Source organism: Cyprinodon tularosa, unplaced genomic scaffold (genome assembly GCF_016077235.1).
Source record: "Cyprinodon tularosa strain WSP-4 unplaced genomic scaffold, ASM1607723v1 ctg192, whole genome shotgun sequence".
NCBI classification, from domain to species: Eukaryota; Metazoa; Chordata; class Actinopteri; order Cyprinodontiformes; family Cyprinodontidae; genus Cyprinodon; species Cyprinodon tularosa.
In genome coordinates, this window is record NW_024038688.1 from 186,450 (window position 1) to 212,326 (window position 25,877).

At 38.7% G+C, this 25,877-nt stretch overlaps 1 protein-coding gene across 1 annotated transcript in view; it reads right to left on the reverse strand.

Annotated features, from left to right (window-relative positions):
- Window positions 1-1,908: 1,908 nt before the first annotated feature.
- The window catches only part of ggt1a (gamma-glutamyltransferase 1a), a 59,674-nt gene continuing 35,705 nt past the window's right edge, over window positions 1,909-25,877 (reverse strand). The window contains exons 2-13 of the mRNA XM_038283334.1: window positions 21,725-21,901; window positions 21,520-21,650; window positions 21,348-21,437; window positions 20,881-21,073; window positions 16,163-16,323; window positions 11,207-11,356; window positions 7,602-7,738; window positions 7,262-7,449; window positions 7,048-7,175; window positions 4,574-4,686; window positions 4,374-4,487; window positions 1,909-2,451 (exon numbers count right to left, since the gene is read on the reverse strand). Coding sequence (XP_038139262.1) covers window positions 2,305-2,451; window positions 4,374-4,487; window positions 4,574-4,686; window positions 7,048-7,175; window positions 7,262-7,449; window positions 7,602-7,738; window positions 11,207-11,356; window positions 16,163-16,323; window positions 20,881-21,073; window positions 21,348-21,437; window positions 21,520-21,650; window positions 21,725-21,897 — 1,725 coding nt within the window. The 5' untranslated portion in view covers window positions 21,898-21,901 and the 3' untranslated portion in view covers window positions 1,909-2,304. The remainder of the gene's footprint in view (window positions 2,452-4,373; window positions 4,488-4,573; window positions 4,687-7,047; window positions 7,176-7,261; window positions 7,450-7,601; window positions 7,739-11,206; window positions 11,357-16,162; window positions 16,324-20,880; window positions 21,074-21,347; window positions 21,438-21,519; window positions 21,651-21,724; window positions 21,902-25,877) is intronic.

Consider the following 25,877-nt stretch of genomic DNA (forward strand, 5'->3'; position numbering starts at 1 on the left):
TAGTCATATTTCTTTTATAATAGGTTGAAATCAGTTTTTATTTTTATAGGTTGTTATAATTAAACTGCTTTAATACTATATTCTTAGTCGCCCTGTTCGTTTTGTTCCTCTTCTTGGGTAGAATTTTCCTACGTTTAAATGATTCTTTTATAATGAAGAAAAACCACCTCCCCTCACCATGACACTACCACTACCGTGCCTTATGCTGAATGTGAGGCCTAATATTTACAGCAGCTATGAGGCGCAAGCTAACCTTTCAAAATCTGAAGAGAGTTTTACAAAGCTTAAAACTAATTAGCGTTTCAGAAAATTATAAATTTAGAGAAAACAATTCAAGTATAAAAAAAGACAAAATCGACCAGAAAGGGGATGTACTAACTCCTATGATTTTATAATGTTGGTTCACACCTAAAGGCGCCAACGTAAATATTTCAGTTCAGAAGGGACATTTTACTGTAAGACATCTCTGTTTCAAAATGTTTAATAACAAGCATGGCAACAAAACATCGCATGTGAACAATGCATGTTTAGAAAAATATATCTGCAAAAGTTTTCTTATTTTGGGAGATGCTATACATTCACTCAACCCCTACTTGATATTAAAAACCAACGATTGACGGCGTCCCTGTTGAGTCGCGATAGAAAACATTTCGAGCTTCCAGTGGAACCAACTCACAGCAGGAGAAAGATGGAAATGAGTTCAAACAGGCAAACAAACCTGAGATGTCCTTGAATTCATCAGACCTGCCAGCTCTGCAGCCTCTCACCTGTTTGACGTGAGGGAAACCCTCCATTTCTGACAACATGTCATAACATACAGTTTAATAGATTTTCTTCACAAAAGAGGCCTAAAAAAACACCACATGGACAACTTACTGAAAGGATTCCTGAAACCAGAAAATATTTCTGCATCATGAATAAATCCAACTGCGTTATTTCATAACTAAATATCAATGTAGTAAATTTGGTTCCATTATTGCAAGCAGAGAACATATTTTGTAGATGCAATTAATGAAAAAATAATAAAAACACACGTTTTGGAAATTAGAAATTGCAAAAAATGAAAAAAAAAAAAACAATTTCCAGAAAAGAATCTTTGAAACACTTTGATCAAAAAATGGTTTTAAGATAAAATTTGCAGTTTTTCCGGATTTTTTTTTCAAATGTTATTCTTGCAACAGATTTTTACGTTAACTTAAAAAAAGTTCACTGATTTTTTAATTTTATTTCAGTTTAGTATGGGAAAAAAGTCAGAATTCTGACTTTTTTTCTCAGAATTCTGACTTTAAGCTCAGAATTCTGACTGAATTCTCACAATAAAAAAAGTCAGAATTCTGAGAAAAAAAGTCAGAATTCTGAGGTTAAAGTCAGAATTCTGAGATTAAAGCATGTTAAACTGAAATAAAATTAAAAAATCAGTTAACTTTTTTTTTTTTTCAGTGGCCCTAATCCTTTTCCGTAGATTTTTCAATTTTATTTAAAGATGTTATAATTTTTTGCATTTGTTTTTAAATTTTCTCTTTTTCAGATTGAGTAATATGATTTGCATTCTCTTTATATTGTGGTCTACGGATTACATTGTCTTCTGGCCCAAATCAAACACACACTGTTGACATTGGTCAATAGATTGTTGTTAATATGAATGCAGACCAATAGAAATGCCCGCCCTCAGAAATCAACAGGATGTGATCTGTAAAATGTAATTGTGTAAAAAAAAAAAAAAAAATTAAATATAAATCTTTTTTTTTTAAACTATCATTGAAAAAAATGTATTTGAAAATATAAAATCTTTAAGAAGTATTAAAAAATGTAAACAAATTAAAACAAAATAACAGAAAAAAGTCAAATTACTCAAAAACCCTTTTTTCTTATTAAAACAAGTTACATTTCTGGATTATGCTTATTCTATATAAATAATATGCTTTCTCAAATTTTGTATACAAAACGTGTTCTTTGCTTGAAGCATTAATGGAACAAATTACCCCCATAATAATTTTATTGAAAACAGATCCTGTTGGAGCCATTTTCCTCTGCTTAAATCAATTCCTTGGTGTTCAGGAGTTATACTCTCCACAGGTTTGCTTTAAAATACTAGAATCATTTAAATGAGAAGATCTGCTAAAAAAAAGGGTCATGAAATTGAGTCGTCTCTCGTGTCTCAGTGAAAGTGAAGAGGTGTCGGCGGTGTCCCTGTAGTGTAAACATAAATTCATTCCTCGGTGGTTTTTCTGTTCAGATTGTGGCTCTGTCACTGTGTTCACTGAGGGTGGGGGGCGCAAACAGGAACCAGATGGGAGGCTCAGCTCAGTATCCTGCTGGATAGCCTCCTTTCCGGGGATCGGACTCCGCACAGAGACGTTCTCCCTGCCGGACCACAGCCTGGACCACAGAGTCTGGAGTCCCCAGAGTCTGAGTTACATGGTTCTTCTGTTCCAGCCCCTCCAAGACGCTCTGGAACATGTCACACATAAATACAAGATAATTATGGAGTGAATTTCACTCCGTAACTTGCCTCTCTGTATATGGCTCCTCAGCCTCCAACTGTAAGCTTTTGATAAAGCTTATAGTTAGAGTGGCTCAGGTTATCCTGCGCTATCTCTATAGCTATGCTCTTATAGGCGTAGACTGCTGGAGGACATAGGGACCACTTTTCCTCACTGTTTCATTCTATAATTTATTCTCCAATTGTGCTCGTTCATTCAGCCCCTGACTTTATGTCCTGCATGCCTTCTCTCATAGTAGCTTCATCTAGTCTGTTCATGTTGGGGCAACAGTGGCATCGGATGCAGAAGATTGCCCTGCGACTGGAGGTTTGTCGGTTCAAGCCACAAGTCTAGGCTTTCATTGTTGTTGTGTCCTTGGGCAAAACACTTTCCCCACATAGCCTACTGATGGTGGTCAGAGGGCCCGGTGGCGCCAGCCTACGGCAGCCTTGCTTCTGTCAGTGAGCCACAGGGTAGCTGTGGCTACAATGTAGCTTGCCACCATCATGTGAATGGGGGAATAACTTAAAGGCACACTATGCAACATTTTTCAGTTAATTAATGTGTTCCATAACGTTTTGGATGATTAAATGAGTCATTTCAGGTTGAACAAAGGTATTCTCGGCCGCCCTGGTGGTCTGTGGGGGAAATACTGCACTTGCAATTGCAGGAGCACCGACCCGCACCCACAGGCTCAGAAGTCTTGCGAGAGTCAGTCTTGCTTTACGGCGAGAACTGCTACACCCCCCAGTTAAAAGCATTCTCGTTGCTAGCACAGTGGCGATCTTTGTGCAGTTATGCTACGTTCACGCAGCAAAAGCAGCAAAATCGCGTCTGCTGCTTCATTTTTGCTGCTTGTACCAGTTTAGTTCTGACGCGCGGCTGAAGCAGCTTTGCTGCTCTGGCTGTGCTGTGCAAAAGTGTGTCTGACGCGCGTTGGGCGGAGCTTCACTATCCTTTCTTTGCCTTGCAGCTATATATTTGCTGTGATCATTTGGAATAAACTAGTTGTAATATGTGTTTAAATGAGAAAATACACCTGAAAACGTAATCAGTGCAGTCAGTTCATTCAGATTATTATCCTGCCTTCAATATTTTTTCTGTCAGAGCCGCTCTGACCCCCACATACCAGCGGTGCGCCGACAGAAGGAATCCCTTCATCAGCAGCCTCTGGCCGGGTCGCCTCCTCGCGGTTTACCGCGGCAGCTGGTAGGTGTTTTTCATCTAAATAATCCAAACTGCATGTTCTGCCGGCAGATTTCTGCATTTTAAGTTCATTTAGGCGTCAATAAACTGTTTAAGAGGAGTGATCATAGCCTCTGATCATCAGCGCTGTGTCTCTCTCCCTGCGTCAGATGCTTAAACGCGCCCGACGCGCTGCTTCAGCTGCTCAGACGCGCTGGGCCTGCTGCTTAAAACGCGCCGCGGGACCTTTTGCTGCGCCTTGACGCGTGTCAACCATTGACTTTGCATGTAAACTCGCTGCTTCTGTCGCGCCAGCTGTGGTGTGAATGCAGCATTAGTCATTCGTTGCGTTCGCCTGTCTGCTAAGCTCAAAACAACCGCGCCTGGCTTGACGGAGAAACCAGGAGAACAGCTGTGCATATTTACGACAGTGCACTTTTACTTTCGCCCTCTGGGGGGAGCCTCGCTGGAAAATCAACACCGGTTGCATAGTGTACCTTTAATATAGTGTAAAGCGCATTGGTCAACTCTCCTGACTTGAAAAAGTACAGGCCACCATTTTTGCAGTGACCTTGTCCTGGAGGGAAACATCGTTTGAGCTGATGCAAAAAGCATCTTCTATTATAGCTGATATAGTTGGACCTGTTTCTCTCCTATAGATTCAGCTTTCAGCTTTTTCAGGCTTTTTTCCCATGGCCGACTCACCTTCTCAAAGCCTTGCTCCACTACCGTCATGTTGGGGTTGAGCTGATTGTGAACCCGTGGCTCCATCACAGCTTTTTTTAGGTCGTAGTTGAAGAAAAGGGAGTTGAGGATGACCTGGAGTTACCAAAATATGCAAGTTAAATTTCAGTCCTTGTAGATTGGGAATCTATAGGGAGACGTGATTGACTGACTGTACTTACTAAGGCAGTAGCCGTGGTAATCTTTGTGCCCCCTGATGCTCCTACAACCATTTTCACTTGGTTGTCCTTATCAAAGATTATTGTTGGACACATGGAAGACAGAGGCCTTTTTCCTGCAGCAGAGATAAAAAGGTCTACGTTGTCTTACAACAATATCCACACCCCTTAAAACCTTTTTACATTTATGTCCCATTACAACCACAAGCATCTATGTATTTTACTGGGCTTTCTTATTTTAGACTCTACTTCTTAACACCTTTATGGTTTAAGAGACATGGGCCTCCAAGGAACCTATTCAAAGAAAACAATCTATTGTGCTGTAGCCAGTAAACATCTAGGTGCGAGATCTTAATGTTTTTGATGACTGGAGTTGGACATGTCTGTGATAGGCAGATAGTAGAGAGATGCTTAACCAGGTTATCTTCTTGTAATACTATCAGTTTAAAACTTCATCCACCCCCCCTGTAACCCGACCAGGTTTGGTTTCCCAGTCACAGCATGATTCAACCTCCATCATGTTTCACCATTGGGATGTTCAGGGCGATGTTCAGTGTTAGACTGGTCCTTAGATGTAGGCCTGTTCACCTGGCCTGTTCCTTTTCGGCTGTGACTCCATTCCGGAAAGAAATATCAGCTGTGCTGCTGGCATCAATACCTTTGTTTATAGATGTTGGAGATCAGCCTGTTTTTCAGTGTAGTCCTGTTTCTCTGACTGACTATTTAGATGTGCTCTCTTCATCCTCTGACATGGGAGCTGGCTCAGAGCTTGTCTGCTTGGCTGTGTGTATCCTGGACAGGGCCGCCTGTGGAGCTGGTTGACAAGTTCCTTTGTATCTATGCTTCTTTTTCTATGTCTGCTTCTGTCTCCTTGAACCCCAGTCGGCCTCAGCAGATGGCTGCTCACACTGAGCCTGGTTCTGCTGGAGGTTTCTTCCCATTAAATGGGAGTTTTTCCTCTCCACTGTCACTACAAGCATGTTTGGTGCGAGGGATTGCCTTTGAGTCAATGAGGCGATGCAATCAGCTGGTTTTCCTTAGATGGTAAACTTTGAACCAATCTGACTGGATGATATGATGAACTGCACTGCAAAAAATTTAAATCTAAATAAGTAATTTTTCTTAAAATAAGTACATTTTTCCTTGAATTGATGAGGTAAGTGAGACACTTTGCCAATGGAACAAGACAATTTTCATTTGAAATAAGAAAAAACGATTGCATTGTCTTATTTCAAGTGCATATTATCTAATTATCTTGTTTTAACTGTAAAAATACTCATTCCATTGGCAACCTATCTTATTTACCTGCTCAAATTAAGGGTAAATACACTTGATTTAAGAAATTTCTACTTATTTTCAGATAGTTTTTGCAGTGTGTAAAGTGCCTTGAGATGACGTGTTGTGAATTGGCTCTATATGAATAAACTCAATTGAACTGAGTTGAACAGTCTGTAATATTATTAGGATTTGTCTAATCTGACCAGGGCACCTTTTTGCACATCTTTGCTGTGTCCCCTTCATGGTTTGATGCAAACTATCTTCTATGGGAAAATATTTGTAGAGCGTAAACTAATAATTGCTGTGAGCTCAGGGTGCTACAGCTCATCTAAAAGATGCTTCTGTAAGGAAAAAGAAAGTTTATTTCTATTGCTCCCTTTCACCACAGAGGTTATCTCAAGGCACTTTACTGAGAAAATTCAGTCAGATCATACAATCATATTGGCTAAAGCAGTGTTTTTCAAACCTGTTCCTCAAGGCACCCTGCTCTGCATGTTTTGGATGTTTCTGAGGTTCAGCACACCTGATTCAGATAATTGCAGTTCAGCAAAGCCTGATAATCTGCTATCAATTAATAACAGGTGTGTGAAAGCTGGGAAATCTAAAACATGCTGGGCAGGGTGCCTTGAGGACCAGGATTGAAAAACACTGGGCTAAAGGTTTTCTATCTAAGGAAAACCAACTGATTGCATCCATTCATTTACTTAGAAGGATTTCCACCTTGATGAACATCTAGTATCAGTAGAAACTCCCTTCCATTGGCAATTTGAAGATCTGAAATAATCCCCTACCTGCCGGCAGAGACAGACAGAAACTTCATGTGCGCAGCCTTCTGCAGAGGCAGACTGGTTGGAGATAGCCGGGAAAACGTTTTTTTTTTTTAAATTAATCATAACCTTAACAAGTTTTTTTTTTTTTGTTTCAGATTCTGCACATATTAATCCCTGACCTGCTGTCATGTTCCTTGACCTAAATTAACCTTTTTTTTTCTGAATTCCTGAGATGGACATTCATGATAAAACAATTGCGTTCCCTCCAACTGACTGAGATTTTTTTTTTTTGCTTTTATTTGTAAAAAAATCTTATAAACTGTGTTTATCTTTTCTAAAATGTGTTTTTAGACACATTGATGTTTGTGGTTGTAACGTGATAAAAAGTCAATTAAAAAGCCCCAGTGTCGTCATTAAGTTTACTGAAACCTGGCTGTATGAAGTTGTTGGGTGATGGTGGGATTCCAAACCCATTGGTCATATAAGGAGAGCTGAAGTCATCCATTTCATCATTGAAAATGATCCCAGTGGACCGAGACATGACTTTAGACCCAAAGCTGTGGAGGAAGAACAAATATTATTTATCTCACTCAGTGTCTAATAAATGAAAGTGAATACGTGGGCGGACACAGCAGGCTCTCACTATAGGTTAATGGTACTGGTAGCGGCGACGGCACTTCCATCCTCGGCTATGACGGACAGGTGAGCTGTACCGTGGTTTTCCGGAACAAAATACTCAGGCTCATAGTAGTTATCGGGATGCGTGGTGTCATCAGTAATTCTACTCCTGATTCCGTCAGCAAAGTAGTCTGAGGTCATGTTATGAATCAGCTGAATTTGTGCAAAACAAGTCAGTGGAAGAGAGAAGAGTACATGAAAAACAGCATGGGATGTTTTTAAGGGATGAGAAGCTCTCAGACTCTTGATGATCCAGTGAAACTGGAAATACTGCAGAATAAAAGCTGTGAATGGAGTGAGCTTACATCGGTAATGTTGAGGTACCGCGGGTCGCCCAGTCTGCTTCTCTTGGCATAAGCAAAACGAAAGGCCTCGACGATGCGGTGGTACGTTAGAGTTTTTCTCTCCGCTGTCGAGACGCTTGTGTCTGAGAAGTTGTACCCTTAAAAAATATTAAAACATACAAAGAAAATGAAGCAGAAGAAAAATATCCCATAAAAAACGTTTTTTTTTCTTTTCTACAAACATGAAACTACAGGTAACTATTTATTTAGTTTTAACAATCCTGAAAAAAAGGAATTACTTAAGAATCTTTTGCATAATTACAGGAAAAAAATATTTTGGTGAGGAAGATATTGGGGAATGACAAAATGGCCATAATTAAAAACAACTATATCCTATGAGGAATGCAGCGCCATCAGTCACAAGGAGTTTTCACCTTCAGTTCTATCCAAGCTACTTCACCAGCAGACCGCGGCACGCTAAAGGAGGTCTACAAAACTCCTAAGATGTCATCTGTCATGATCTGGCCTGTTTGCTCTCCCTTAAATAGTAATTCCTTTCACCTGTCGTTTTCCCTTCCTGCCTCAATTATAATTTATTCCTCTCACCTGTTTTCTCTGGTTTATATTCAGTTCAGCCTGAGCATTCAGGGCCAGATCATTACTTGTCTTTCTGTTAGCCTGTTATTTTTATTTCATGGTTCATGTCCTGGATCCTAGCAGCCAGTGGAAAGAGGGTTTTTGTGTTTGTCTCATCTCCTGATCATCCACTGTTCCTCCCCTGCGGAGTCCTTTGGGTTTTGGCTCTATATATGGGGAGGTTCAGTTTTTATCCAGTAAGCCTGGCTCCAAGGTGGAGACCAGTTTAAAGGTCCTGCATCAAGTTCTGGTTCCAAGTCCTGTCTCGGCTACCCTCTTCCACTGAGTCTGCTCATCTGCACCTGATCCTGTCTGCTCCTGTGTGTGACCACCTGGTCACGCTTTCGGACCCTGTCAGACTCTGAACCCTGCTGGGAGCTAGTGGATGCCTGGAAGTCTGGATCCTGCCTCCTGTTTCTGTTCCCGCCTGATCGGGATCCTGTCCCTGTCTGTTCCTGTCTGTTCTGGATCCCTGACCAGGATCGGCTTCCAGCATGTCCTCTGGGACTGCAGCACTTGGGGACATTCTAGGACTGGACTGTTAAACCAGGTAAGTGGCCAACTCAGATAATCATCTTCTGTCAGATGATCGTGGTCACTTACCTGTGTTTCTCCTGCAGAATGTCTGAGATTGGGCGGTGCCCCCCCCCCCCCCCCCCCCTGCAGTGTCCGTGAGTCACAGCTCTAGTTTAGTTAGTTTTTGTTTTATTTAATAAACCTTTTGAACTTTCCTACTGACTGTCTCTCCTTGAATACTGGGTCCATCTGTCCGCATTTCATGACATCATCATAGCACCTACTGCACACTCTGGATGTTGCTTACGAAGTGATTGCCAGGATAATAGAATGCAAATTTCCAGGTTTTATGTGAGTAGAAAACCTTTTCTTACTGTACTGTTTTGAGAATATCAATCTGGCCAGTGAAATATATATTAGCCTAACAGGAAACGGCCTTGATGAACTCAAGTTGTTTTGCTTCAATGTTCAAGTGTGAGAAAGTTCTTTATGCAGGGGATGGGTTGGTTCCCCTGGGGGGAGTGTGTGTGTTGAGAGTTGCTGTATAAACTTATGTACTGAGCTTTGCCCAGTCAGAGCTCTATCTCTCCGTCTGAGTATGTTAAATAAATTTGAACCTTTTTTCTTGCAAGAAATGCCTCGACCTCTGCTTCCTAACTCCACAACACTAAAATATGAGGCATAGAACAAGGACCAATGCTTGATCAGAAAACAGCCAAACGAAGCCCCCTGCTGCTGTTTGGTCAGTTTTGTCGGATCAACAGTAATGATATCATGGGTAAGAAAGGAGGTCTGAACTGCTGTGCTGAATCCAGACCTTCAGCTGTACAGATGTCATTATGAGACTGAAAAACACATGGATGATGCCAATCAAAATTGGACTACAGCCTTCTATCCGAAAGAACTACAAAACACAAAAGTTACACTAACATAGTTGTTAAAGATAGGCTCTGTGTATGAACCTTGAAGCTCTATCTCTCCGGTTATTTTCTCTGAAAAGATTTCACTGGGGACAAACTCTTTAAATAATACTTCATAACTAAAATGTATTAAATAACCAAGAGACATGACAACATATTCTAATAGAAATTGTAATCTTACTGAGATCAGAGACGTTTCTTAGATTTTACAGAAGGCAGCTGCTCACCTCTGGGCTCACCTCTTAGGAAGTGGCCCCAATTAACAGTTAAAAAAGGCATTTTACACATCTTCAATCTGCAACATCATCATATTTTACATCGTACACGTTAGCAGATGAGGAGACATAAATGGCTCCAGCCTTATCAAATTATTACACTTTGTTCTTAGCTGAAGGACACAGCTCTCATTCCATTTCCAAAGCTTTGCCAGGTACAGAAATAAAATTATAACTATATCGAGACAGAGGAACTGTCCTAATTAGATGAACTATTGTGGAAAACATCAGTTCTGACACGCAACAGGCAGCTAATATTAAAGTGTGATAAACTCACACATCTTCAATGATAATTATCCTAACATAGTGAGCAGCTTAAGCCTTCCGTTATGAAACCCAAAACATATGAAGGTCTTTACATAAGCATGTGCCACACAATTATGTTTACCTATTCTAATTAGACTATGACTGGAAGCATTTTGCATCCTTCTTCCCCATTCCTTACTGCCAGCCCTTTTTGGATAAAACTTATCACGGGAACCGCTGATGCGTTTCCATTTTGGCTAAAGAGTCCAAACTGATTTCCTGTATTCAGATCAAGCCCATGACTTCTGCTCTGATTTTTATTTTAACACTTAGTTTAAAAAGGATTAAGTTGGAAAAGCAAAAAAGGTTTGTTGCATGAAACAAGTCTAGGATTTCAGACCCTGACACCAACTGGGAAGAATGTGTCAGGGTTTAGGTAATGACAGCAACCAAAACATAATCTGTTTTTTTTTTGTTTGTTAGAAAATAATTTAATTATAAGTAACGGATGCTATAATTTTTGTTTCAGGGACAATTTAATCCGTTTAATTTTGTATGATAAATGAAAGTTTCATCAGAAATAAGGAGCCTAATTTCAAAAGGTGATAAAATGAATAAACAAGCCAAAGGGCTAATTCTGCTGAATTTACAGATAATTAATTTACACTGTTGTTGGAAAATAAACTACAAAATGAAATTTATCCTTCATCTTTTAATTGGTTTTGTTATAATATTCACATTTTGTGCAAATAGTTTTTTTTAACATTCAATTATTATCATTCTTTTAGTTTATTCCTGCTTTCTGAGTGATATAAACACCAGAGTTTGTCCTCGTGTAAAATTAATGCTGTGAGGTTATCTTGTTGTTTTAAATGCTGCTTCTCTGCAACAGATGGAGCTGAAAGGATGCATTTTAATCTGGCAACGGTTTGCTGGCTCTGCAGCAGGCGGGGAAACTTTCCCAGGGTGACCCAGGGAAACCTGACTTCCTTTCTTCCACATGGCTGCCCCAGCGCTCGGCCAGCCTGCTCACCGTCCACTATGTTGAGGATGAGTGCCAGCACAGGCCCGCTGGACGGGGCGTCTGGAACGTAGATGGTGTATTCCCCCACGTTCAGCTTCAGAGGGTTCTCGTTCAGCACCGGCTGGTACTCCAGGAGGTCATCCAGGGTGATGATGCCACCTGGAACAGTTGAAACAGTAAGAAACAGATCTCAAGTTGGGATTTCCTCTGACAGGAGAGGATGAAGGCCACTGGAAAATTTTTTTTATTTTTTTTATGGGAGTTTAAAGTGGGAAAAGGCAGAATTCTTTTATATGGTAGAGGCTTAGAGCCACTGGGGGAAAATTATTACTGATTTATTTTTTTTATTCGAGTATTTTTAATGGGAAAAAATCCAAATGACGACTTTTTACCCTCAAATTAAATAAAAAATCAGTTTTTGGGGTTTTTTTTGTTGGTTTTTTAGTGTTTTGGCCGTATGGCCCTAATCCTCTTCCATTGATATATATGGTTTTTATATTATGCAAATCAATTTCCAGTCATCTGAAGATGTGTCAGAAAGAGTGAAATCCATTAATCTTTTATTGTATAAGAATAAATCTACTGACAATAAATAGAAAAAAAACGACCCTTTCACCTGAGAACTTCTAGAAATATTTATTTTTACTCACAATACTTAATAAAGGAAATATGAGCAAAAGAGATTTTCTGAGAAAATGTGATATTTGGTTCCCATTAAACACAATCCCGGTCATTTTTTTTATTTTTGCTTCATTCGATGCTGAGATTTTAACCAGCAATTCTTGTTGCCAAATGGCAGCCTGCCTCAAATCGCTACACTCTATCATCAAATAGAAGCTGCTTCTTGCCTGTTTCTACTCAACCGAGCGTAACTTCCTTTCCAACAGCAATCTCTGTCATCAACTGGAAATATCACAAATCAATGCTGGACTTTTAAGAAAAAATATAGCAGTAGCTGATAACTGATTAAACATGTAAAGGTCAAAGTTAATGAATATTCATTGAAGCCTCAGAAATAATGAAGCTAATGTTAGCTTAGCGCAAATGAAGTTTCAGTTTTTACTTGAATCATTCTATAAAGGCCTGACATATTTCTACTGCTGTCAGGACACATTTATTTAAAGTCATTTAAATAATGAAGACTTTGCTTCCAAACAAAACAGATCCATATGTGAGTAGGAGAGAATCCTACTACATATATATATATATATATATATATATATATATATATATATATATATGTATATACAGTGTTGGGCAAGCTACATGTCCAGTGTAGTGAGCTAAGCTATCAGCTACTCAACAATAAATTAAGCTTCACTACACAACAGCTACCACCTAAAGAATTATAGCAAGCTAAGTTACACTAATGTGTTCAAAGTAGCTTAACTACATCAGAAGCTACTTAACGTTGTACCAACCTAATGTCAATTCAAAATGAGTCTGACACACTAGTTAAAATATTTATTAAAGATCAGCCAATGACATATCACAGTGTAAACATTGCTTTATGATCAGCATATTAAAATAAAAACTAAAGTAATTACTAGTAGACAAACTAGTAAACAATCTGCTGTTATTAGAACCAAATTAAAGGTACTGTGTAGTGTTCTACACACCGAGACATGGCTATGAGTTTGCATTCAATGGACATCTCTAGGGAAAACAAAACCCTACAAAAGACCTCAATTAAACAGTTGATTCAAGTAACAAACAAAACTGTTTACAAAAGAAGGTGAAAAAATAAAGAAGCTAATTAAGAGATACATATATATATGTCTCACCATTTAATTTAATTTCTACCTACATATTTATTCATTGTATTTTTGGAGGCAATTAATTGAATGCTTATTTATTTATTTATTGAGCATTTATTTATTTATGTATTTATTTTATATACGGTAGAGCTGTTCCTCCATAAATAAAAACATCTTGTCTGTGCAAAGCCTAAAAACAGATTTATGTAAACATCCTGTCAGGTAAACTAGGCCATGAAAACACAATATTGAAGTTTCACTACTGCTCTCTAATTAGAGTATCTTAGTGGCACATAGATATGGGAGAATTATCCTGCCATAATGCAAGAGCACATCATTTCAATTTGAGAAAAGAATTTCATCTTCTTGCTCTCAAAACTTATAATGCTCACACTCAAAACATGCGCTCTCTCTCAAATATTTTCTCTTCTCTCTTTGTTTCTTCTCTCAGATTTAATCCTTCTTGCACAGATATTTTCTCCTCTCGCTTGCCTCCTTTTCTTCGCGCACAAACCGCGCTCTGTTACGCTCGCAAACCCGTAGGCTCTGCTTGCGGATTTGTTTTGCTCTCTCAGACTGCAGTTGGATCGTTGCCTAGCAACCTTTCCAGCCAATAGAACGACAGCCTCGGAAAGGGTGCGCTTGTTTAACTCTACTGAGTGTGCCTCCGCTACTACGCCACTTATAAGAGCGTCAGCTGAAACTGCTATTTACAGTAGCTTGTGGCTGATTGTTGTTTCAAAATAGAAAACCTGGTTTCATTTCTAAGTTTTGCCCTGGATTTTGTAGCGTTTGTGGACGCTGCGTCGCTACTTGATCAAAACAATAACGTCGCTACAGGAAAGTTACTTGATAAATAAAGCAGCGACGCTACGGTCAAGCTACTGGAAAATGTAGTTAAACTAATAGCTTCGCTACATGTAGCGGCGCTACTGCCCATCACTGTGTATATATATATATATATATATATATACAGTATATATGTATAATAAACTGGCCAAAGGAGGAGATAGAGGCCACTGACATCAAGACAAGAAAGCTCCTCAATGCATGGAGGGTTCCACCCCAAATCCAGCACCCTGAGACTGTATACCAAGCGTAGCGAGGGAGGCCGAGGGCTAGTGAGTGTCAAGACCACTGTCCAGGATGAAACAACTAAGACCCAGGAGTACATCAGAAAGATGGCCCCCAAAGACAAATGGCTTGGTGAATACCTCAGGCAGGAGAAAACCGAAAGCAAGGACAAGAAAGAGGAAGGAGAACCCTCATGGAGGGACAAGCCACTGCACAGCATATACCACAGACAAATAGAAGAAGTGGCTGATATCTAAAAATCCTACCAGTGGCTGGAAAAGGCTGGACTGAAGGACAGCACAGAGGCACTAATCATGGCAGCACAAGAACAGGCACTCAGTACAAGATCAATAGAGGCCAGGGTCTACCACACCAGGCAGGACCCCTGATGCAGACTGTGCAAAGATGCCTCTGAAACAATACAGCACATAACAGCAGGGTGTAAAATGCAGGCAGGAAGTGCATAAATGGAACGCCACAACCAGGTAGCTGTCATAGTGTACAGGAACATCTGCCATGATTATGGGCTGGAAGTCCCAAGGTCAAAATGGAAGACACCTCCTAAGATAGTTGAGAATGACCGAGCTAAGATCCTATGGGACTTCAAGATCCAGACTGACAAACAGGTGATGGCTAACCAACCAGACATCGTGTTGATCGACAAACAGCAGAAGAAGGCAGTAGTGATAGATGTGGCAATCCCAAGCGACAGCAACATCAAGAAGAAAGAACACGAGAAGCTTGAGAAATACCAAGGGCTCAAAGAGGAGCTAGAAAAGATGTGGAAAGTAAGAGCAGCAGTGGTGCCAGTGGTAATTGGAGCACTGGGGGCTGTGACCCCCAAACTGGGAGAGTGGCTACAGCAGATTCCAGGTAAAACATCAGAAGTCTCTGTCCAGAAGAGCGCAGTCCTAGGAACAGCTAAGATACTGCGCAGAACCCTCAAACTCCCAGGCCTCTGGTAGAGGACCCGAGCTTGGGGATGACACATACCACCCCACGAGGGGTGAGAAAACAGTTTTTTTTATATATATATATATATATATATATATATATATATATATATACATATATATATATATATATATATATATATATATATATATATATATATATATATATATATATATATATATATATATATATATTCAGGGCCTGGTGGCATTGAATCTGCACACATAAAATGCTCAAAATGCAGGTGTTTTATAAATAAAGCTTCTGTGTGCACTTTTTGGCAGCATTCCGACTTCATTACAGAAATCCAAACAACGGCGCCAGTGTGGTCCCAGGGACCACCAAATCATCCAGAGATGCTCCCAGCTCAAGGAGTCCAGGAGCTACGGCTGGATCCACCGTATTTGGTCTGTTCAATACCTGAAACTGTTATCCGGCTTCAGAGGAGGATTATGGGAAAAACATCAGCTATCTATAAGGTTAATCAAAACAGCTCCTTAAAAAGCCACCTTTAACACTAAAAGGCATTCCTTATGTTAATATTTGTAGACATCCAATTTTCTATGTGGTCTTTGTTTTGTTTTTACTTCATCACCTTCACATTTCTGGGTTTTTATTCACTCTATTTGTGTCATTATCGTTTGGTGAACTCTCCATAAATAGTGAACACGGACTTTCTATTTCCCTGTGGTATAAAGCAGAATGGTGAGGAAGGGGAAACTAGCTTCTGTAGATAAACTGCTGCAGCAGAGGCCTTCTTTGGGTCACCAACTCATTTTAACAGCCATTAAATGCTATAAAAGCAGTCAGTATTGAGCCCTGCAGGGCAGCATGGATGCCATGAAACACAGATTTTTGAGGGTTGACAAACTGAAAATGACCAAATCGACAAAGAATGATTCACTAGATATAAAAGCAACAGTGTTTTACTAAAGTTTCAACTTCTAATCCAAAAAGAACAGAACAAAGGAGGGAACCCAGACCTCCGGATGCTGCTAAAAGAAAAACCTTCTCTCTGCCTCCTCCATCCTTGTGACATTTATGTTTGAAATTGTGAATAAGTTAATCAAACTACTGCAACTAATTCTGATGTAATTTAAACCCATGTTTTATTAGTGGTTTTCAAATAAAAGGGATGCATTTGTTGCAGCTCTTTTAAACAGTTTAAAGAGTTGATCACCTGCTGCCTGGATGTCCTCCACGATGGTCTGGGCCATGGTCCCGTTATAAAACACATCAGGCCCCTCCTCCGCTATCCTCTGATATGTGTCAGCCAGCTTTGGGAATCTAACGATGTCATTTTCTTTCAGGATTCTCTTTTCAGAGTCACAAAATATCTCACTGAAAAAAAGACAAACATAAAAAAGACAAAAGTGTCTGAATATGGAGAAAACTGAAGACAATCAGTGAAGACAAAGACTGTGCAGCAGGAAAGCTTTCAGTAACACAGAAGACAAGGCTGTTCCAAGGGCAGATTATTTCACCCCACAGTCTTAGAAAAAAGGGAAATCTGATGAAAACTGCTTCTATTTATTAGACACAAAGAATTAATGTTACATTTTAAGAAGTGAAATTAATATTATGAGTAAAAAATAAAACTGAACTTTGTTATTTAAACTTCTCTCAGTCCTTCACCTAAAACAAAACCTCTAACATCTCAATACACATAATTAAACTGCTGGGTTATTTATCTATCTTAAATAATGAGTTCATGATGTTGGAATGCAATTTGTAAACAAATAATGGTTAAAAAATGTGACTCAGTTTGTCAGTTTAGAAAAGAGCAGATTCTTAACAGCCGCCATTTTGGACTAAACACAAAACCAACCTTATTTCACTGAAACTCTTTAGCATGAATTATAAAATGCTTTATAAAACAGATGCTTTGTATTAATGTAAAATAATGCATTGTAAGGTTTAAGGTTATTGGGTTGCATTAGTTGATGGTAAGCAAACTCTCGCTTCAGAAACAGATGTCAGACTGCAAGATGGTAATAAAACGAAAAGGAAGCTCAGTAAACGAATGGTTGCTATAGGAGTTACTTAAGGTTTATTAGTGATTTAAGGCTTGTTAGCAGTGCAATGCATTGTGGGAGTGATGGACGCGCAGACTCTAAATTAGCAAGATATTTTTCTGATCAGCAAAACCTAAGCAAAAAGTAGTTTATTCAAGTATACTAAAAGTGCACTAATTTCATTCTTAAAATCAGGCAGGGCACTTAGAGTTAACTTATTCTAAACTATATTTCATATATTTAGCAAAAGTATAGTCAAGTGTACTTGACTTACACTGAGAAGTATAAAAAGTATTTACGAAAGTGTACTTTAAGTATACTTAAGTAAACTCAAAAATGTCCTAATTTAGTATACTTCAAGTGTACTACTTTTAGCTAAGGGCAAGACAACAGGAAAAACAGTTTCCTGCATTAAATGAATAAGGTTATTTCAAGGCAACAATGAGCAAAGCAACCTTAAAGCCCAATTTCCACAAAGATAAAGGAAGAATAATAAGGAATGCAGTCAGTTCGCTGTGATGGAAGTTGTGTCTGATGCATCTTATGCTACGTTCAGACTGCAAGCAGCAGGAGCAGAAAAAATGCACGCTGCTTAATTTTTTATGCTTGGTTCTGACGCGCGGCTGAAGCATCTTTGCTGCTCTGGCTATGCGATGGAAAAATGGGTCTGATTCGCGTTGGCAGAGCTACCCTATCCTTTCTTTGCCTGGAACAATGGAAGCCATACTTGCTGCGATCAGTGGGTAAAAAGTAGTTTTAACATGTTTTTAAGTGAGAAAGTCCACATTAAAACTTAATCTGTGCAGTCAGTTCATCAAGATTACCATCCTGCCTTCAAATATTATTTCACTGTCAGAAATACACCGTACACTGGTGGTCTGAGCGGCTGTATGGCGGTTCGCTGTCACTAGGAATCCCGTGCAACAGCAGCCTCTGGCCAGGCTGCTTCTTCACGGTTTTCTGCTACTGTTTGTGGCGGCTGGAAGGTGTTTTTCCTGTATGTAATCCAAACTGTGGGCACCAAAATAATAAAAGCAAACATATTTTGCCGGCAGGTTTCAACATTTTAAGTTAATTTAGGCGTTAATAAACTGTTCATTCATAGGAGTGATCACAGCGATTTGCATCAGCAGTGCTGTGTCTGTCTCCCTGCCAGATCAGCTTCTCTGATTGGTTGATGTGGCGCGTTGAGCAGCAAAAGAAAAAAAATGTCCAACTTCGACAGCAGCTGTTTCTGAAGCGCGTCAGATGTTCAGACACTCAGCTTTGCTGCTGAACTTTTACTGCACCTTAATGTGCGTCAACAAAAGACTTTGCATGTAAACTAGCTGCTCCTGCTGCCTCTGCTGCTTGCAGTCTGAACATAGCATTAATGTTACAAAAGCAAGCAAGTGTAGTTCATAAACTAGAGCAGTGGCTTTTATTCCTGCACTCAAGTACCGCTGGCCTGCATGTTTTCTTCTCGCTGCCACACACCTGACTCATATAAAAGAATCTTAAACAGGCTTCTGCAGCACTCGATGGCTGCTGAGGATGTCATGCAATCAAACAGGTCTGCTTCAACAGAGATCCCTGCAGGACACTGGAACCTGAGAACTACTGGACCGGGTAGAGATCCCAGAAGCAGGTTTTTATCTTCTCTGTATCAGTATTTGCAGGCCATCCCAGCACGTTGTCTTCAATATAGTTTACTATCACATGTAATCATAATTAATTAAGCAAAGCAATCTTTTTCAAGGTAAATATAACAACATGTAATTATGACAACTACAAAAAATGGATTAACTTGTTAGCTTCTTACAGACAAACACCCAGTAGCTCCTGCTGGTCGTGAGGTTGACAGCTTTGTTTTTCTTTTTATAGTTTCTAATCTTGGTTTAGAAAATACAGATTTTTGCACATTTAAGTGCAATAATGCAATTTATTTACATTTTTGATAAGACCGAGTTAAAAATGATTTTTTGGATTGATCACAGATTGTAAGGCTTAATTTTTTAAGGTTTAAAGGACATTTTTAAATGTAACGTGTCTCTGAAACGAATGTTCCCCACTGACAATGTATGCACTGCAAAAACTGATCTAAAAATAGGTAAACATTTCTTAAAATAAGTGTAGTTGCTCAAAATTTGTCTCATCAATAAGAAGATCTGCCAATGGAATTAATATGTGTTTCCTTAAATTAATGAGATATTATACACCTGAAATAATATGGATTTTTTTTTTTCTTTAAAATCTTATTTCAAGAAGAAATTACTTGCTTTATATTTACGTTTTTGCACAGCAGCCTTTTATGAGGTGAATTTTTGATCAATGTTGCCATGTCTGCTTTGCCTTCCTAATGGAAAATAATCCATGCAGTGCTGTGGGAGGATGCCATCCACTGATTGGTCAATTACTGCTCAGCCTCCAGGATTGACTGACAGATGGCATCATGTCAAATATTAGCCATTTAGCTGAGCTAAAGCTGTCGCCTAGAAGCGTCTGACACTCTTTGAATGTTGACCATAAAGTCAGAATGATTCCAACACTGCAGAGAAACAATCTGCTGTTCTGGGATTTTTGGTACTGTTTAGTTTTTACTTTGATTTTCCATTAAGGCTTGGATTCATTTTATTCTGTTTTTACTGTTAAGAATTATATCTTTTTTTAATTACTTCTTAGTTTTTCTATTCATGTTTGGTGGTTTTTCAGTGTTCTCCAGTCCATTCCCCTATTCTCTAGTTTTCCACTTGGCCATTATTTATTTTCTTCTCATTGGTCTTATTCCACTTTTGCTTCATTTAAGTTATTTTCTGGTTTTAGTTAAGCCCAGCTTACTCTTTGTTGCCCCTCTCTTTTCCCCTTAGCTGCTTCTGTCCACATCTGCTCCCAATTAGCTGATTACTCCACTCATTGTTCTGTCTCCCATATAAACTCCTCCTCTGCAGCTCCTCTTTGCAGGATTCTCTTCATTCTCCATGTATATTTCACCTGAGCTTCTTCTAGTTTTGGTTCCTGACTTCCCTGCCTGTTATTTCTGGTTTGTTTCTGTTTACCTCACTATCAAAACAGCAAGAATCCGTATCTGCATTTGGGTCATCACAAATATCCACTAGTTGGGAAACTTAACTGGCAGCAACTAAATAGTTTTGGATTAATGATTTATGACTCCTTGTCCTATTTTCACTACATGGGAGAGATCCCCTGCCCCGTTTAACAGTTTTTTTTTAAATGTAACTAAGTAACTTTTACTTAAAATACATTTTAAATTAGCTACTTATTACTTTTACTTGAGTAATTTTTCTGATGGGTAATTTTACTTGTACCTGAGTAATATTTCATCCAAGTACTGGTACTTTTACCTGAGTATGATATTTTAGTACTTTTTCCACCTCTGCTAAACAAAAACAGAAAACTCAAAAAGACCAGATTTATGTTTAAATCCAAAGCCGAAAATGTTAGCTCCCGGAAGTAGCATATGATTCCATTTCCGGTGCAGATCGGGCAGAGACGAGTAATAAAACTGAAAGGATTTTAAGGCTTTTCTCAGGAAATACATGATCAACCTTTAAAACAATATATTTTAGTATTGTTACTATTTTTGGAGAGGGAAAACATCATTTAGGTCTTTTTAACAGAATAAAATTGAGGATGACCCGGATGTATATCTGGATGCGCATCCCGATAGCGCTTGTGCAGAAGAGATTGTTCTTCCGGGACGGATAAGGTAGAGACAAGCCCCAGGGCAGCTGTGGCTACAATGTAGCTTACCACCATTAGTGTGCACATTAATCGGTGAATGACTGAATGTAGTGTAAAGCACTTTTGTCAAGTGGCTTAAAAAAGCGCAAAATAAGTGCAGGGCATTTACTATTTATATGTCTAATAGAACAACGTCCCTCACCACATGTTGGCGTCTCCCTGAATGGACTCTTTGCTCTTTAGGAGGGCGTGAGCCAGAGCCTTCCCGATGGGAAACCCCTCCCGAGCCATGGCGATGCTGGGCTCAAACAGCTCCTTCCAGGGAAGCCTGCCGTGCCGTTTGTGTGCCATCTCATAACCCCGGATCTCCCCAGGGATGGCTACGGATAATCCACCTGTCATGCAAAACATGTTATCTCTTTTCTCAAACATTTCTGATCTAGTAAAAGCCCAGGAACTGTTCTACATCTATATTTAACATCTTATAGTATTACTTTATCTGATATGGCAGAGAAATGTTATAGAATATAGACGGATTATTGCTCAGGAGAAGAAGAAGAATCTATCCACCCTAAATCCCTCCCTGGCTGGAAGAGATTATTGAGGATAGAATAAAGTGAAAATGTAATCCCTTGCTGGAAAATGTTCTGAAATCAAAGCGGTGGGTACCTGTACGAGAAAGCTTAGTGTTGTTTCCAAACATGTCCTCAGAGGCGTTCATGGGGGCTGTCTCCCTCGCATCGATTGTTTCCACCTTTCCTGTTCAGTCAGGAGTTTTAAGATGTTTGTCTATTCCTTCTCTCGGCACGCTGTGACCCACTGACCTATGAGACACACTCACCCGTGGAAGCATTGTATATTATAAAGTACAGCCCTCCCCCGATGCCCATACTGTGAGCGTTCAGAAGGCCGACACATAACAGGGCAGCGATGGAGGCGTCCACAGCCGAGCCGTTTCTCTTCAGAATGTCTCTGGAAACACAAGAATGCACTTAGCCGGGAAGAAGAACACACAGAAGAAGAAAGGCACTCACCGTTTGTCTTACCTCCCCACCTCTGAGCACTTTCCAGCATCTGCAGCCACGGCAGCCTTCGGGTAGAAGTGGTCTGAATGGGGGGGGGAGTTTTTCCTCCCTAAGCCCATGAAGACCCCCAAAAACAGGCTCACCGCAGCCACCAGAAGGACCACCAGACCAGCAATCATGGACTTCCCAACCATTTTCCTGAGAGAAAACGCGTTAATTAGAGAGGAACCTGCGGCTCAGGTGCATTAGGCCTTCCTTCGTTCATCGCCGACGGTTACAGACAGGTTTTTACCTCGCTCACCTTTATGGGATGTTTAACAGGCTGATAGAAAACCTAGAAGTGAGGAAAAACAGCTCGAGCTGTGATGGTGAGCTGTCAAAGAGGACTGAGATAAGTACCTGGGTGTGTCATCTATGGTTTCAGGTGTTATTCAGCTCAGTGACGTACTGCGTTAATTAATTATACGCTGCGTTCAGGCTGGAAGATGAGGGATAATGACATATTGAAGGATAACAATCATCGCAGCTTCTTTCATAACTCTAAAAGCTAAGATTCTGAATCACGTCTTCACAGATATCTGAGGTAATTCAGGTTTATTTCACCATTTTTCAGAGAAAAGCATGAGTTCCCCAACTGATGGATGGCTCTTTCCTCATTATTTTCGAGTAAAACTCCCAGGTTTGCCCTCCATCTGCTTCTCTATCACCTTCCATTTTGCTCTGATATCAATCTGTCATAGTTTGCCAAAGTGAAGGTGAGCTTGATCTATTCACAGTCCTGACTCTGCTTTCTGTGTGATTTGTGATCTTCAGCTCCAAACTCTAATGCAGAGGCTGCCAGAGGTATTCAGACCTCTGGATCTCTCTATCACAGCCTTTAAAGTGTTTCATACACATTTTATATAATAGATTAAGACTAAACTACTTTCTAGAAAGTAAGCCTACATAAGGGTGGTAATTAATTTACCCTCCCCTCTACCCTGACACCCCTCACTGTAAAAAACTTTAATCTAAATAAGTAATTTTTTCTTAAAATAAGTGCTTTTTTGCTTGAATTGATGAGGTAAGTGAAACACATTGCCAATGGAACAAGACAATTTACATTTGAAATAAGAAAAAACTATTGCGTTGTCTTATTTCAAGTGCATATTATCTAATCATCTTGTTTTAACTCTAAAAATACTAACTCCATTGGCAAGCTATCTTATTTACCTGCTCAAATTAAGGGTAAATACACTTGATTTAAGAAATTTCTACTTATTTTCAGATAGTTTTTGCAGTGTTAAAAGACTATTATGAACAAAAAGAAGTGTCTGTTCTTGTCAAATTAAAGAGTTGGCAAGGAGATCGTTATCCAGGCGGCCAAACTGCAGCTTTGATGGACCTGCAGAGATCCGCAGCACAGGTGAGGGAATTTGTCATCAGAACAACCATTAGTACTTCTTATTCTTATTTCTTATTCTTATTTTTTATCTTTATTATATTGTATTTGTATATAGTTGGATGTGTGTATATATTATATAAAACTGTAACTGGAGCGTGTAACAAAAGTAATTTCCCTCTGGGATTATTAAAGTATTTCTGATTCTGATTCTGAGTACACTAGAAGACGTTATATTTTTCTTTAAATCTACGTACATGATTTGCCTAGATTTCTGAATTCTTAAACCAGAAAGTTATGAATGTAAGTTATAACATACACTGGAGAAAAAACAAAAAACAAGAAATAAGCAAAAATGTCTTAAATTAAGTGCATTTATCCTTAATTTGAGTAGGTAAATGAGGTCGTTTGCCAATGGAAGGAGCATTTTTACTCTTGGAATAAGATAATTTGATAACATGCACTTGAAATAAGAAAATATGATAGCGTATTCTTATTTTAAACATTGGCAAAATGTCTCTTTTACCTCCTTTTAAAAAAATGACTTATCTAGATTTCAATTTTTTCCAGTGTAGTAACAATCAAATCACCTCTCCTGAATTTATGAACACTAAGGAGAAATGCATAAATACAAATAACTGATGTATCAAAAATTTATTACAAATTTATCAAAATAGATCAAATCTATAAACGTGAAATTACAAGCAATGAGCACAAATTAGAACTTTATGAGCGATTTTTCCTCAACATAGAACAGCAGTCAGCAACAGCATGATGATGGTGTTAGATTGATTGGATTTGTTTTATTGGCTGATATCAGACTAATATCTGAAATCGATATCGGAATCAGGAAATCCTTATTTTCTTTCCCAATAATGATCAAAGTCAGCCTCTGTTTTGCTCCTGTCCAACCACCTACATTTCTGCCAGTTTTCATCCACCCTTCACAGGTGATTAATAGTTTTACAGCTTTTTAATCCTCATCTGGATATTAGTTTGTTTTTACGTTTAACTTCTCCACACTGGAAAAAGGATCTAAAAATAAGTAGAAATGTCTTAAATTAAGTGTATTTACGCTTAATTTGAGTAGGTACATGAGATAGTTTGCCAATGGAATGAATATTTGTGCTCTTAAAATAAGAAAATTAGATAAAATGCACCTAAAATAAGACTATGCAATTGTGTTTTCTTATTGTAAGTGTAAATTGTCTTGTTCCATTGGTAAAATCTCTCTGATACCTACTTAATCCAAGAACAAATACACTTATTTTAAGAAAAAACAACTTATCTAGATTTCGATTTTTTCCCCAGTGCACAGTTCTGCCTCAGCCTGCCTGTCTGAGCATTGGTCCTTCCAAGCTCCACACTTTTAGCACTACTTCAAATTTCTACTTGAGTAAAAAGGAAAAGGAAAAGCAGCCGTTTAAGAAATGACTCAAGTAAGAGTAAAAAAGTATTTATTAAAAATGCTCATCAAATATTTCCTGTTTTAGTTTCTCAATCAGTCTGGAAATCAGACAGATGATGAAATAAAGTTATCTGTCAGTTTATTTTGTTTTAAAGACTAAAAGAAAAATATTTACCGGTAATGCCAATTAAAAAAGGGAAATAAACTCAGGCAGAAGAAACACTTCTCTAAAATAACATATAAAGACTTGAAAGAAAAAAGATTTGAAAGTCTTTGGTGTTAACATTTGGGACATTGAAATACAAAGATTATTTACTGGTGTGTATATACTGTATGTGTGTATGTATGTGTGTGTGTGTGTGTGTGTGTGTGTGTGTGTGTGTGTGTGTGTGTGTGTGTGTGTGTGTGTATGTATGTATGTATGTATGTATGTATGTATGTATGTGTGAATATATGTATGTATATATATTTATATATACATAGTTTAAATGTTTTATTCTATTTTATGAATCTCTGTAGTCCAGCGAACACTTATTCTGTATTTTTAAATCAGTTTTGAGGAGTTATAGCTGTTTTTATTTATTTTATATTTGTATTTCACATTGTAGCATGCTTACTGTTGTGTTTTTTTTTTTTTTAGGAAGACAATTTTAAGATCTGTCCAGGGACAACAGATGAAAAATAGCCTTTTGGCTAATTCTGGTGCATTTGCAGGAATGCTTTTTAATGTACACTGTCCCTGTCAAATAAATAAATAAATAAAATAATTAAATTCATTTTTCTGCTATCATTTCAAGCAAATCATTTGGAACAAAACCTAAAATTGCCTTATTTTTACCAATTACTTATAGAGCAATCATAGAGTCAATGAAGCCCATCACACATGAGCATATAACTGACAGCCATGGGTCAAAATGCTGCACACTGTTATAAATCTCAGGGCAGAACGATAAACTGTGTCGCTTATCAAGTCCGACTCAAATAGCAAGTCACATTTTCACATCAAAAGATAAACACTGCTTAGTCAAAAAAATGTTTTTAACTTTTTTAATAGTTGGAGCAGATGTGCTTTAAGAGTGAGGGACTCATTAATTATGATTCCCAGGTGTTCACAGAAAACGACCGTCTGTTCAGAAGCAACCACAGCAGGAATCGTATGTGGACTAAATTTAGCGTTGCTAAAGATCGTAAACTTTGTCTCAGAAACATCTGGAACAGACTTCAGCTGGAAAGATAACATCTGTCGTTCCGCTGTTATCTTGAAAGATATTATCTGTAAGTTCATCAAGTAAACAACAAGAGGAAGCAAAGTAATAACTGACTGCGTCATCTGCATAAAAGGAACATTTTAATCAACCACATTATGATATAACCACACATCCATC